At 31.4% G+C, this 15,550-nt stretch overlaps 1 protein-coding gene across 1 annotated transcript in view; it reads left to right on the top strand.

The window, feature by feature from the left end:
- Window positions 1-15,550, top strand: part of LOC122710560 (protein O-mannosyl-transferase TMTC1-like) — a gene marked incomplete at its 5' end in the record, with an annotated part of 114,301 nt that overhangs the window by 56,129 nt on the left and 42,622 nt on the right. The window contains 3 exons of the mRNA XM_043928484.1: window positions 13,103-13,224; window positions 13,714-13,878; window positions 14,958-15,071. Of these exons, the coding sequence (XP_043784419.1) occupies window positions 13,103-13,224; window positions 13,714-13,878; window positions 14,958-15,071 (401 nt within the window). The remainder of the gene's footprint in view (window positions 1-13,102; window positions 13,225-13,713; window positions 13,879-14,957; window positions 15,072-15,550) is intronic.

Below are 15,550 nucleotides of genomic sequence, written 5' to 3'. Positions count from 1 at the left end.
ATTATCCCGATCTTTTGCAACATTTACATCTGTCAATACTTCAGATTTAAGATTTTTATCATAATTATTAGTTAAATCTTTATTATTTATCTTTCTCTCTATATTCTCATTTTTCTCTTGAACCTTCAATTTATCATTTTCGTTCAAAGAATTCTTTTCCTCTCGTCTATTATTTTCTGCATCGCTGCCAATCTTGCTTTCGTTTTCATTAACGTATGCGTTTTTATTATTCTTAATACCAATATCGCTATATTCATTAAGAATATTCTTAGATTTCACTTTTTCTTCTTCCACATTTTTCAACTTCGTCACATCGACTTTTTTTTCTTTCTCATTTTCCTTTTCAATCTTCTCATCCTTCCGTTTTTCCAATTTAGATAATTTATTCCCAATTTCTAATTTAGGTGAACGCGATGCACTACTGTCATAAATTTGAGTATTATCTTGTATTTTCTCGGGTAACCAAGCAATTACCTTATTCGGTAACACTTTATATCGTTCGTTATCGGTCCAATTAAAAGCATGTGCCGTTACATCTTCAGGTAAACGAGATGTAATTGGATTTTCATCCACGTCTGAAGGGTAAACTTGGCTGGTTGTTTTGGTATTCAAAGCAGTTTGAATACTCGTTGGGAGGAACTGCTCGAGTTCATTATCTTCGATTAATTGCCGCGTTGTAGATGGCGTCTTGTACTTGTTACTCCCCCCCATACCGCTTCCGATAATTTCATCTTCCGATTTTCCCCCACCCTTGATCGAAAGATCCAACGTTCCCCGCTGTTTCTTTCCCAATTTATCATTCTTCCCGAAACTTTCCGCGCTTAAATCGGACAATGAAACTTCATCCTTCGGGGCGGATGATGAATCTTCACTTTCTCCAGTGACATCATTACTCTCAGTCGCCTGGATCCCTCCGTTAGATCCCTCTTTGAACACCTCCTTCTTATTCAAATCTCCCGTAATCGATTCACTTTCGTTCCAAACACCTTTTTCTCCGCTTTTTTCCACGTTTCTCGAGTCGTTTAATTTATCCTTCCTCGTCGTCGTAACTCGTCCCTGTTTAAGATCTCTTTGAAAAGGTGAATCGATCTTTGATTCTTTGAACCGATTTCTCGAGTCGTTTGTTCCATATTTGTCAACTTTATTAATCGATCGAGCGTTATAATCATCTAGCTTTTCGGAATTTTTCTTTATTAATAAATCAATGGTATTCGAAAATTTTGTTTCTGTATCATCAGTTCTCGATTTTTCATCGGTTATCACGGAACTACTTCTTCCCCCCTTCTTCACTTCGCTTATTTTATTTTTACCTATGTTGGTAAATGACAAATTAATCATTTTAGAATCATTTTCTTTGGACGGATGATCTACAGCCGCGTTGCGCCACGTTATTTTCTCTTTCTCCAATTCTTCTTCGGCTGCTTGATTAATTGTATTTGATGATATATTACGTTCCCCCAAGGTACCATTATTATCAGGGAACTTGGATCCCCGAGTAGAGGATGAAACGGTTGTTTGTTTCGAGTTCACATCATCATTTGACATTGTTTTACGTTTCTCCACCAGGTCTGGCTCCTTGTTTCCAATTAATATTTTAGGTAAAATATCAATATTTGAATTTAATTCCGATGATTCGTGTGTTCTTGGTTTCGTATGATTTTCTATTGTATTTTCTGAATTTGCTTCTTCTTTTCGTGATGTATAAAGCTTGTCATCTGCTTTCTTAACCGTCTCTTTAAGCTTTTTCGTATCAGTTTGAATATCTGTAGTGGAATCCGCAGGTTTATCACCAAATTTGTTAATGGTATCAGTACCACGCATCTTTTCAAAATCACTTTCTTTGCTTAAATTGCTCGCAGTTTCTTGCGCCTTTAAAGGAGATTCTTTCACTGATTGAATCCCAATTTTCTTTTCTTTCTTAGATTCTTCTCCATTTTTCTTGGAATCATTTAAAAGTAACACATTTTCCGATTCTTTTTTCGTCCTTTCTGTTTCTTTCTTACTTTCCTTAGATTCTTTTCGAGTATCTACATTTGGTGATCCTTCATATCTTGGAATCTTATTTCCACCAATTTCGTTGTCGTCCACAGATATTGTACGAGATACAGGAGAAGGATTATCTTTCTTGCCAAGCGTATCAGAGTGCTCAGATGGATGAACATCTATATCACTTAATTCGCTCAAATTCACACTTGAGCCACGAATTTCGATTTGGCCTTTATCAGCAGTTCTATTTACAATTGCACTCGTGTCAGAATTACTCTTGATGCCCGTGCTGGTTTCCACTTCAGACGTGTCATCCTCGCTTGAGTGAAGCGCTTTGTTTTCATTTAGTTTCGCTACGTGTGCTACTGTAGACAATTCCTCGTTTCCTTTGGAATTCGTAAGATTTCCTGCTCCTGCGATAATCGTAATATCTAACGAGTCCATTGTTCGATTTAAATTTTGTAATTGAATCTTATTCGATTCCTTTCCATTCTTCCCTAATATCTTATTAATTTTATCCGCGGAATCTGTTTGTCTTGAATTAATAACGATATCATTCGAAACTCGATTGTTTTCAATATTTGCCGTTTTTATCGTATTATTATTCTTATATTTCGGTAATTTATTAAATTCTGTTCCGCGTGCGACGTCTATGTCATTATTTTTCAATTCTTTATTTTTATCTTTATGAATTTCAAAATCGTTAAGCGGTTTCTTATCTTCCAATTTTGTTTTCTCTGATAATACACTATCTTTGTTATTCGTTTCAGCATTTCCAAATATTTCCTTTTTTTTTGCAATTTTTGTTTTCTCTGATAATATAGGAACTGTTTGTAATTCCTCTCCCCTTATTAATACATTATTTTCTTTCGTCGTCAATGTATTTTTGTCGAATGTTCGTTCCAATTTTAGATCATTTTTATCATCGTTTTTTAACGAATCATTTTCTACTTTTGAACTTTTAAGGATTTCTTTATCAAATCTTTCATTTCCCTTTTTACGGATATTACCTGTCTCGTTTATTCCTTCTTTAACAAATGATGGCTCTGTTTGCTTTATTCTATTTTCATCGTTTTTCTCGATGAGATCTTCTTTTAACTTGTTTTCATATTGAGATATTTTATCAGCATTTCCATCTTTGTATATTATTTCTTTGTTCGAAATAAGCTTCTCATTATTATTTCTACTTTTATTTTCGAATATTTTATGCTCTTCATCTTTGTTCAAAGGCTTCTTGTAAGATATCACTTCATAATCCTGTTTTCCTGATTTGTTTCTCTTATTTGAATTTTCAAGCGCGTTATCACGAGTCACGTACAAATCTTCTTTCTTATATGTAGTATCTTTGTTCCAGAAATCTTCTTTTAGGTTTTTATCATTTTTAATCTTAACAGTTGAATCTTCAAAATTTTCATTAATTCCATATTTCTTTGCTCCTTTCTCATATTTATCATCGATTTTCTTATCCTTCTCACGCGACTCGTTTTTTACATTTAACGATATTTTATCATTGTATCGAATTATATCTTTTTTCTTTGAATCATTCACAACAGATTGCTCAGAATTTTTATCATTTTCCTTGGAAGTCCATAACAGATTATTATCAAGGTGTGACTTGAATTTTTCAATAATTGACAACTGATTTTTATCATTTTTCAGATTCACTGACCCAGATTCTTTTTTATCTTTCAGAATATATTTTTCTCTTGAATTTTTTAATCCAATTTCCTTTACTTTCAAATCCTCTGCTTTAAGTTGGTCACTCTCCTGAATTACTTTACCAATCTTATTCTGCAACCTAAATTTGTCTTTCTTTGTGTCCTCTATTTTTGAATTCCTAGTCTCCAAATCTTCTTCTACAGAAACTTTCTGATCATTTTTTTCCTCCTTCAAATCCTTTGACTTTAATTTATCTCCTTTATTCAGCTTCTGTAATTGAAATTCCTTTTCTAAAGTATTTTCATTTCCCAATTTTTCGTTATCGATATTTGATATATATTCTTTTCCGTTATTATCTTTCATTTTAGACTCTTTTTCCACTACATTTTTTAATTTGGGTCTTAATACATCGTCAGTTTTTAATTTATTTTCTTTCACATATTCTTTTCTAATATCAAATTTCTTTTCATGTGGAGTTTTAGCTTCAATATCTGTTTCTTTTACTTTTGAGTTATCCAACTTCTCTTTATCTTCTTTGCTTGTACTAATCTTCTCATCTTTTACTTCAGCTGATTTGTACTTCTCTTCATTGTCGACTTCACTATTCTTTTTTAACTCATCAATTCCCTTCCACTTATCTTTTTTTACAGTATCTTCAATCTTGTTGGTTTTCAAATTCTCTGCGTTAATGTCAGTCCATTTATCTATTCGAAGTTTGTTATCATCTTTCTTAACATCTTTCAGTTCAACTTTTGGAATATCGATTTCAAGTCCTTTGTTTCTCAAAGCTTCTGTTCCAAATTTCTGGTCTTGTGGAGTTTTAATTTCAATACTTGTTTCTTTTACTTTTGAGTTATCCAACTTCTCTTTATCTTCTTTGCTTATACTAATCTTCTCATCTTTTATATCAGCTGATTTGTACTTCTTTTCATTGTCGACTTCAGTATTCTTTTTTAACTCATCAATTCCCTTCCACTTATCTTTTTCTATAGTATCTTCAATCTTCTTGGTTTTCAAATTGTCTGCATTAATGTCTGTCCATTTTGTTTTATCTATTCGAAGTTTGTTATCATCTTTCTTAACATCCTTCAGTTCAATTTTTGGAATATCGATTTCAAGTCCTTTGTTTCTCAAAATTTCTGTTCCAAATTTCTGATCCTGTGGAGTTTTAATTTCACTATTTGTTTCTTTTACTTTTGAGTTATTCAACTCTTTATCTTCTTTGCTTGTACTAATCTTCTCATCTTTTACTTCAGCTGATTTGTACTTCTCTTCATTGTCGACTTCAGTATTCTTTTTTAACTCATCAATTCCTTTCCACTTATCTTTTTCTATAGTATCTTCAATCTTCTTCGTTTTCAAATTCTCTGCGTTAATGTCTGTCCATTTATCTATTCGAAGTTTGTTATCACCTTTTTTAACATCCTTCAGTTCAATTTTTGGAATATCGATTTCAAGTCCTTTGTTTCTCAAAACTTCTGTTCCAAATTTCTGGTCTTGTGGAGTTTTAATTTCAATATTTGTTTCTTTTACTTTATTCAACTTTTCTTTATCTTCTTTGCTTGTATTAATCTTTTCATCTTTTACATCAGCTGATTTATACTTCTTTTCATTGTCGACTTCAATATTCTTTTTTGATTCATCAATTCTATTCCATTTATTTTTGTCTAAAGTTTCTTTATTATTACTTTCTTTGAATTTCAAATTATCTAAGTTATAATCTGTCCATTTTCCTACTTGAAATTTGTTATCATCTAGCTTAATATCGCCGAGTTTAATAATTTTTGGATTAATGATTTCATATTTATCCTCTTCCAAATTTTTTATAGGAATTTTCTGTTTCGTTGGAATTTTAGTTTGAATATTTGTATCTTTTATATTTGAAATATCATATCCCTCTTGGTTTCTATTCCATGTACTAATTTTCTTATCTTTTATATTATCTAAATTGTATTTTTTTGCATTATAGATTTCAATATTTCTTATCAATTTATCAATTCTATTCATCAATTCCTTCCATTTATATTTCTCTAAAGTATCTTCACTATTACTCTCTTTCGTATTCAAATCATTTATGCTATAATCAGTCCACTTTCCTTTTTGAAATTTAATATTATCTATCTTAATATCACCAAATTTATCAATTTTTGATTCAACTATATCAAGTCCTTTGTTTCTGAAAACTTCTGTACCAAATTTCTGGTCTTGTGGAGTTTTAATTTCAATACTTGCTTCTTTAACTTTTGAGTTATTCAACTTCTCTTTATCTTCTTTGCTTGTACTAATCTTCTCATCTTTTACATCAGGTGATTTGTACTTCTTTTCATTGTCGACTTCAGTATTCTTTTTTAACACATCAATTCCCTTCCACTTACCTTTTTCTACAATATCTTCAATCTTCTTGGTTTTCAAATTGTCTGTCCATTTTGTTTTATCTATTCGAAGTTTGCTATCCTCTTTCTTAACATTCTTCAGTTCAATTTTTGGAATATCGATTTCAAGTCCTTTGTTTTTCAAAGCTTCTGTTCCAAATTTCTGGTCTTGTGGAGTTTTAATTTCAATATTTGTTTCTTTTACTTTATTCAACTTTTCTTTATCTTCTTTGCTTGTACTAATCTTCTCATCTTTTACATCAGGTGATTTGTACTTCTTTTCATTGTCGACTTCAGTATTCTTTTTTAACACATCAATTCCCTTCCATTTATCTTTTTCTACAATATCTTCAATCTTCTTGGTTTTCAAATTGTCTGTCCATTTTGTTTTATCTATTCGAAATTTGCTATCCTCTTTCTTAACATCCTTCAGTTCAATTTTTGGAATATCGATTTCAAGTCCTTTGTTTCTCAAAACTTTTGTTCCAAATTTCTGGTCTTGTGGAGTTTTAATTTCAATACTTGTTAATTTCTTCAATACTTGTATTTTTGAGTTATCCAACTTCTCTTTATCTTCTTTGCTTGTACTAATCTTCTCATCTTTTACTTCAGCTGATTTGTACTTCTCTTCATTGTCGACTTCAGTATTCTTTTTTAACTCATCAATTCCCTTCCACTTATCTTTTTCTACAATATCTTCAATCTTCTTGGTTTTCAAATTGTCTGCATTAATGTCTGTCCATTTTGTTTTATCTATTCGAAGTTTGTTATCATCTTTCTTAACATCCTTCAATTCAATTTTTGGAATATCGATTTCAAGTCCTTTGTGTCTCAAAGCTTCTGTTCCAAATTTCTGGTCCTGTGGAGTTTTAATTTCAATACTTGTTTCTTGTATTTTTGAGTTATCCAACTTTTCTTTATCTTCTTTGCTTGTACTAATCTTTTCATCTTTTACATCAGCTGATTTGTACTTCTTTTCATTGTCGACTTCAATATTCTTTTTTGATTCATCAATTCTCTTCCATTTATCTTTTTCTAATGTTTCTTTATTACTACTCTCTTTCGTGTTCAAATCATCTACGTTATAATCTATCGCTTTTGTTTTGTCTGTTTGAAATTTGTTAGAATTTATCTCAACTTTCCTGAGTTTTTCAATTTTGGGATTAATAGTTTTAGATCCTTTTTCTTTCAGTTTCTCTATATTATCATTCTTTTTTTGTGCAATTTCAATTCTTGTGTTTGTTTCTGTTTTATTCTGTGTCGTATATTCTTTTATGTTTTTATTTTTTAATTTCTCTTCTTGTTTTAAAGTTAACTTTTGTCCACTTACATCGTCTATTCTATTGTCCTTTTTTTCTTCGTTTTCTATCGCTTTTCTTTTCAAATTTTCTTCTTTAATAAGTTTGTTCTTCAGTTTTTTGTCCGTATTTTCTGTATTTCCTATTTTAAGGTTAGTTTTATTTTTACTAATTTCCTCAGGATTTTTATTTTCTGAATCATTTATATCTATGTTTTCTTTTTTTAAATTTTTCTTATCAGTCTTTTGTTTTTCCAAATTTTCAGTTTGAATATCCTTTTTTAGGTCTGATATAATATTTTGCTCGTTATTTTTATCATCTTTATTAATTTCCTTTTTCTTTAAGTCGTCTGATTCAAATTTGTGTCTATTTATTTTATTGACTTCAATATATTTCTTTTTTTCATTGTTTTCTTTAAAGTCTTTTCTTTTTAAATTTTTTCCATCATTATCTTTTTTCTTCAATTTTTCAATCTTATAGTCCGACCAATTCCTGTTTTTTATTTGAAATTTGTTATTATTTATTTTAATATTATCGGATTTCTTTATATTTGGCTCAATTATATCAATATTTTCTATCTTCTTCTTATCAAATGTTTCTTCTGGAAGTTTAATATTTGTTTTCTTTGTCTTTAATATTGCATTGTTTTCGTTGTTATCCTCCATTTTAGATTTTCTTTCCTCTACATTTTTAATTCCAAGTATACGTTTATTTATATTATCAACTTCAATATTTTGTTCTTGCTCATCCTGTATCTTAAATTCTTTTCTCTTTCCTTCCTTTAAACTATTTAATCCATATTTTTGTCCGTTTAAATTGTTATCAATATTCTTTTTAATTTCATTTTCTCTTCTCAAATTTCCTTCGTTATCTTCTGTATCCAAATTTTCTCCTTTATATTCTATCCAATTCAAATTCTCTAATCTAAAATCTTCACTATTGATATTAAAATCTTTAATTTTTGGAATTTTCACTCCAAAAATGATTTTTTTCAAATTTTCTTTATCAAATTTCTCTTTCAATTTTTCTTGAGAATTTTCATTTTTAAACTTTAATCGCCCTATGTCAGGTATATCATATTCATTTCTATTTTCAGTTTTTATATACTTCTCTTCCTTTACATTTTCTAATTCATCTTTCCTGTCTTCATTATCCACTTTTAGATTATTCACCCCATATTCTACCTTAGAATCCTGTTTCTTTCTTTTCTGATTATCTTTTTCCTCTAAATTTTCCACATTAAATTTAATTTTTCTCAAATTTGTCTTATTATTTATATCGATCTGCTGTGATCCCCTTATTTCTGAATTTCCTTCTTCAAGCGTCTTCTTTTCCAATTTATCTAATTTCTCTTCATCCTTATTTACATCAGCTATCGCTTTTTGTTTTCCCTTCAAAGATATCCATTTGACTTTATCATTATTATCAGAATCGTAATCGTCACGTCTCTTCACCGTCTCTTTCTGCACCTCATCACGATTCACACCTTCCTTCTCCTTTTTCCGCTCACCATCCACCTTTTCGTCGATTTTGGGCGTCGATTTCTCTTGATGTTTCACACCGCCACGTTTGTTCACGTCTAGAGGAATTGATGTTTCAGCTGCGCTCTTCTGTTTATCATATTCCACCCGGATACCATCCCTCGCGTCTATTCTCTCGACACGCGAGGGACTCGAGCCGTGATTCCTTTCATTTCCCCCGTACAGATTCTGATTCCTCTCTATCTGCTTCCTCATATTCGACAATTCCTCCAACAATTGCGACACTTGCAATTCACCAAAATTTTTCTCCCCCCTCTTCAACTTCGCTTCTTCCTTCTCGATCCATAACAACTCGTCGTCCATTTTCATTCTCGCACGTTCCACGCCATTTTTACTCGAACGTGATTCATCGTTCGAGAATTCGGCATCCCGATGTTTCCCAACAATAATCGGCAACCTGTACTTCGGATCTCGATAAGGCTTTCCCTCCACTTTGTTCTCGATTAACTTGCCGCCAGGCGGACTTTGATGCACCTTTATTACGTTTGATTCACGGGGCGTCGATCCCTTATTCTTCTCCTCGCCTCGTCTTGTTCCACCTTCCAATTCCGTCAGAAAAACAAACGGATCCGAAACGTAACGCGATTTATTATCGTTCGAAGGTCGCTTGTTTCGGATCGCTTTGTTGTATCGCGCTTCGGGTATTTTCACAGATATTTCTGCAGCCGACAGTTTATCACTCCCCACCACGTTGCCCATTGTGTTATCGATTGAAATATCGCCATATGTCTCCCCATTTTTTTTTACGTCAACGTTGACTTTTATGCCACGATAATCTTCGTCGCCATTCCTGTACGCATCATTTTTGGTGAACCGCTGTTTATTCGACCGACTCTTCCCTCCTTTTATTAATGCAAAATTTGTTCCACCAGTCTTCTCGTCAGATTTCCCCTTACCGGTCCAAGAAGTTCCCTCCGCCTCGCCGGAATATTTATTTCTCGCGTCGATATTCCAACCCGAAAGAGGGGATTCGTATTTTTTAAGATTCTCCTCGTTGTAATCGAATTTATTCGCATTTAAAAACTCCTTGTCGTCCAACCATCTCTCATTCTGTCGCCAACTTTGCGCCCCAATTTTGAAACCATTGCCCGCCGGCCTGAATAACGATTCCGTCAACGACCCCGATCTCGACGGCAATACGAAAAAGATCCAATCGTCGTCGATCGTGTTTCTCGATTTCACGTCGCTCAATTTTTCCTTCGCGTTCACGAGAATCTTTCGAATCTCCTCATCGTCGTGAGGATCTGAGATCGACGACCTTCGATCTCGATGTTTTAACTCCGTTTCTTTCAGACTTGATCCCAGTAAAGAGATCAGAGACGATAGATTTCTCTTTTTTCTATCCAATTCCTGCATTTAAATATAAATTTCAACGTGTATTTTAAGTCGAGATTAATTTGTTATGGTTTTAAATTGAGTTAATGAATATATATATGCGAATATATATGTATGTACTAAATGTTTTTAAGGAATATCCATATTGTTTTGTATCAAATAAATCAAATTTTCTATTCTTAAATTCATTATATCATATAATATTACATTGCTAAAAGAAAAATCAATATAGGGAAATGTACGATATTTTTATAAATACTATTTGAAAGAATGAGGATCTAATATAATAATAACAATAATTTAATTATTATGACTGTTAATATCTGATTGAATTAAATATTCAATATAAATATAATACTTGATATCTCGTTTCATCCGACTTAAACTTAAAACTCTCTTTTAACCTCTAAATTCGATCTTCCAAAACATATATTCCATAAATAACACTCTGTACACCCGATTTTATATCGAATAAATTTCCCTGCAAAATAACAACAATCAAAGATTTTTGTACGCGTGAAAGCATTATATACGTTGTAACGAGATTTAGAAAAAAGGGGTGAAATAAAAAAAAAAAAAAATAAACATCAGTCTATTCATTTAGCTTCAAAGACGTATCTTCCGACGTATCCGACAAACCGGAAGAAAATCAAGTGCCTGGATGTCGAACGTCGGAGGAGGCGAGCCTTTTGATCATCCGCATCGTGTCCAAACATACCTGTCTATCCGCGGGGAAGCGAGGAAGCGACCCTCCCCAATCAGTTCCGCTCCAAGCCTCCTCCACTGATCCTATTTCCCGCCGGGTTAATCCATCCCTGGTCGGGCGTGATTTCTGTCGTCCGTCCACCAAAGAAATCCCCTCTCCCTCGTTCAAGATGCTTTCCTCCTCGGCTATATTCTCCCCCTCTCTCACGCCTCCACCCCGCTGGGTTTCGCCTCGAATCCCATGCGAGACAGCCGCCCAATGGAAAAGGAACGAGGATAAAAGGATCACGAGCGTCCTCATCTCGTCTTCGCTCTTCCTCGAGAACCTCGAATACTATTACTCGTTTCGATTTGCGATACGTCGATTATATACACCGGCAGGTACAATTGTACAAACAGTCTGGAAACACGGTGGAACACAGGGGAATGTTGTTGTTCCAGAAACGATGGTGCATCGTTTAGCTCCGTTCCTCCGATTATTATTATTATTATTATTATTATTATTATTCGAAATAAATTTTTCTACAAGTTATTGTTTATCCGTGTTCCATCTCGAGATCGTGATGTAACTCCTCCTCTTTCGTTTCTCTTTTTCCTCGTCGATATCGTGTACCTTGATTCCTTGATTGGTTGAAGGATCCGGCGTTGTTTTTCGCCCTTTTTGTATCGTGCCTCCAGGTTTCGTAACGTCTTCTCTGCTACCCCCCTCCCTCTTCTTGTTTCTGTTATTCCTCTTCGTTATTCTTTGAACGAAGGAAATTAAGGATGAATTATGGAACGATCTAACGAAGTGTATCCCATCTTGAAACGTATCCCTTTCTTGTATCCGGCAAGAAAATACAATTTCTGTTGTAGAAAGATTCATATTACGTTCAGGTTTGCGGCTAACTAGCCTTTGTTCGGATGAGCCATGTTAAAAGTTTGTCGCAGAAAGTTGTTTGGCATCTCGTGAGAATCGCTTTCGAATTAATTCTTTTAGGAAACTGTTTCTTTTTTTTTTTTTATTTAAAGATAAATGATATAATATCTCGATGTGTTATTCGATTTGAAATATTCAATTTTTCAAACCAAACACTTGTATAATTATTTTGTAATATTTATAATAGTTAAAAATTTATATTTTAATTTTAATTCTTTACGATTGTTCGAAAGCGAAATAATTTGCTCCCATTCATCATCGAGTAATTGAATATTTTGCAATAATTTTCCTTCGTTGAAATTTTATTCTTATGGTGAAGCTATTTAATATTACACAAACAAGAATGTTATTTCTGAATCTACGAAATTTTATACATTTTATTTTATATTTTTCGTTTAATTATGTGGATAATTTGTTTTATTAATTTTTTTATTTTTTAATTATTAATTTTTTAATTTTGTAAATTATATATACCTTACGTATATATTTATGTACATTTCCTGTGAAATTGATCATATGAGAATAATTAATATTGCATCCAACGACAATTACATCAACGATACGAGGTTATTTATTAAACTATCTTCATCTCGTTTATTTTTGTTCCTTATTAATATCGTTTCAATGCAAATCGATTTGCAGTTTCTATTAGATATTTACCAATATATTTCTACATTATAAATTTTCGAAATTTGAATTTTTTTTGCATTAAAAGTAAAAGGAAACACTTTAATATATCGAAATTAAAAAAGTAGAAATTTGACAGGATTCTAGAATACAATTATTTTACAAGGAAATATAATATAACTGGACGAAAGACTGATCAGATTATAGAAAAATTTAAAAAAAAAAAAAAAAAGAATTATCGAATCACAAGCCAAAGAAAAATATACATTTTTAAGAATTTTAAAAACTATCGGGAAAAAATAACGAAATAAATTTTCTCACTTGTTTAATATCTTAAGGATCATTAAGATATTGTAATATGAATACTCCAATGATCGATCGTAAAAAACAATTAATAAATTACAAAGTTTATTTCTTTTACATCGTACAATATTGTTGCTCGAAATGCTTAAGATAAATACTCGAAATGTTATTGACGCGTCTGTGACACGATTTTAATCGTCGATGTATTCGCGCGAATATTACGTTCTTTGCTCGTGGAAAGTTTATTTAATACGCGGTTACACTGGCTGACACAACATTCCACGGGAACGCAATTTCGTTTCAAGGTAGAACGCTTTTCACCGCTTCTAACCCTTGCAACTTGCGTTTCATTTTCAGCAACAGAGGCATCCGCCTCTTCTTCTTGGTTGGATGTTCCTGGTACTACCGTTCCTGCCCGCATCCAATCTTTTTATTACCGTTGGATTCGTCGTCGCGGAACGTGTACTCTACATGCCCAGGTAATTAACAATTTCTCGTCATACGTCATAATTTGAAAATTTGTATACATTGTGACGTATTTTTTTTTTTTTACACGAAAGAAAAGAATAATTGAATTTCAGTAAAATTATAATATATTGTATACGAATGTTTGGAAATATTTAGATATTTTCTTTTTTTAAAATTTGATATCGTACGAATCGAATAATGGTAATAAGTTTCTTTGATCAAAAATTTTTTGATTAAATCTTTATAATTTTTAATATGAAAGAATGTATTACGAGATTATATTGGTAGCACGATTCAAATAAATTAAAATTGGAGAAATATATCGAGTGATATTTTTAAAGTAGTATGATTTCATTTTTTTTATTATAATTATTGATATATATATATATATGGGAATTATTTTATTAATATGATATATTTCTTGAATCTTTCGCTAAAGTGCGATATCTTGTAAAAATTCAAATGAATTAACATAGAAATGAAAGAATAAATATTTACAGCGTTGGATGGATCCTTCTGGTCGTGTATGGGATGCAAATCAGCTGGACGGCTATTCCACGAAGAAGAAGTCTGATCACAATGGGAATCGTTCTTCTTCTACTCCTAGGATGCTATAAAACGGTGTTGAGAAACAGAGATTGGATGTCTAGAGAGAGTCTGATCAGGTTTGTCAATGGATCTTCTTAAGAAACGAGTGTATAAAAATTGTAAAGAATTTTTATACAAAATCAAATTTTTATGAGTTTTATTTTATTCCTCAAACGCGTATTATGCTTTGAATATTTTATCATCTGCATTCTGTATTTTTGTACATTCAAATTTTGCATAAATATCTGCATTATCCAATGATAAATCTGAATGAACGATATTTACAAATCTTCGTTTTACATTAACGTTTCTTTTTCTAAATATAATTTTAATTAATTACGCGTAAATTTTAAATTGAAACAAGACGTGATTATTTTTCATCGTATATAAAAGCTGTCATAACATCCGATTGATAACGATAGTGTCAATAATAGAGAAGAAAACAAATTCGTTTGAATGTTTATTGATATCAATAATGCGATTTTTTTATTTTATTTTATTTTATTTTCTTTTTTTTTTTTTTTTTTCTTTATTAATTGACAACGAATTGTATTTCACCTTGAAACACTGACTTCAAAAATTTCAGTCGAAAGGGAAATGTTCCGAGTACATTATTATTCGCGGAACCATCCGAAGAATTTATGAATATTTTAAAATTCGCCGAGAAAACGCTTTCGCGCGGAATTTTTTTTGAAAAATAAAAAAAAAGAAATTTCTACATTTTATGAAACGCTACAGTAGTTTATTACCACAAAAAAGAAATTATCTGGGAGGTTGTAAAAATGTTAGAATATGAAATTTCACGATAATGGATGTTTCATGGGTTTACAATTGTAATAAAAGATATTTAACGTAGAAAAAGATCATCAAAAATGAAAGATATATATTTGACGAATTATTTCGAGGAAAATTTATTAAATTAATATTTTAAAGAAGAATTTGTAAATATAATATAATGTAATTAACGAATCGAAATAACTTATGTATAAAATAACGTGAAATTATACCATCAATCAAGAAAGCATAGATAGGATTTCCTTCCAAAATTTATAGATTTATATTTTTAAAATAAATTTATATTCTTTTCCCCTATCTTAACGTAATATTTTGATAACTTTAATATTCTCTTGTTTGATCTCGAATCACTTGGTTGCAGAGCGGGTCTGCGATCTCTCCCCCACAACGCTAAGATGCATTACAACTTTGCCAACTTCCTGCGAGACACATCGCAACCGAACCGTGCGATTCTACATTACCAGTTGGCCCTTTGGTAAGTATCTCGAGAGAATTTAGTTCGACGATTTTGTAGATGTGATTCTATTTCCTGCTACGAATTTTATCATTTTGGTAATAAGATTTTTTTTCAAACAGATACGTTTGATGGAAATTTTTAAATTTTTTGAAAAAGTTTTTGAATATGCTTGCACGAAGAATAAAAAATAATTCTAAAAAAAAATAAGTGTATACACTTTTTTGATAGTGATTCTAATCATTTATTCGCGTGTCTCGAAATTTAAAAATTGAATTCAATACGAAAAGTATATTAATTTTAGTTTGGATTTATATAGAAGTGAAATAAGAGTGTTTATTATTATCAATAACAAAAAATGATGAGAATACATAGATAAATATTGATAGTTACGATGTCTAATCAAAATAGATATCGTTATTTGAAAATTTGTCACGTTTGTTTGTTAAAGGAACAAAGTGCTATCGAGAAAATGTCAATATCATCGACACACGTATCAC

Source organism: Apis laboriosa, unplaced genomic scaffold (genome assembly GCF_014066325.1).
Source record: "Apis laboriosa isolate Shangri-la unplaced genomic scaffold, ASM1406632v1 scaffold1075_cov153, whole genome shotgun sequence".
NCBI classification, from domain to species: domain Eukaryota; kingdom Metazoa; phylum Arthropoda; class Insecta; order Hymenoptera; family Apidae; genus Apis; species Apis laboriosa.
Note: the sequence above shows the minus strand (reverse complement) of the source record. Positions and strands in the feature narration are given on the sequence as shown.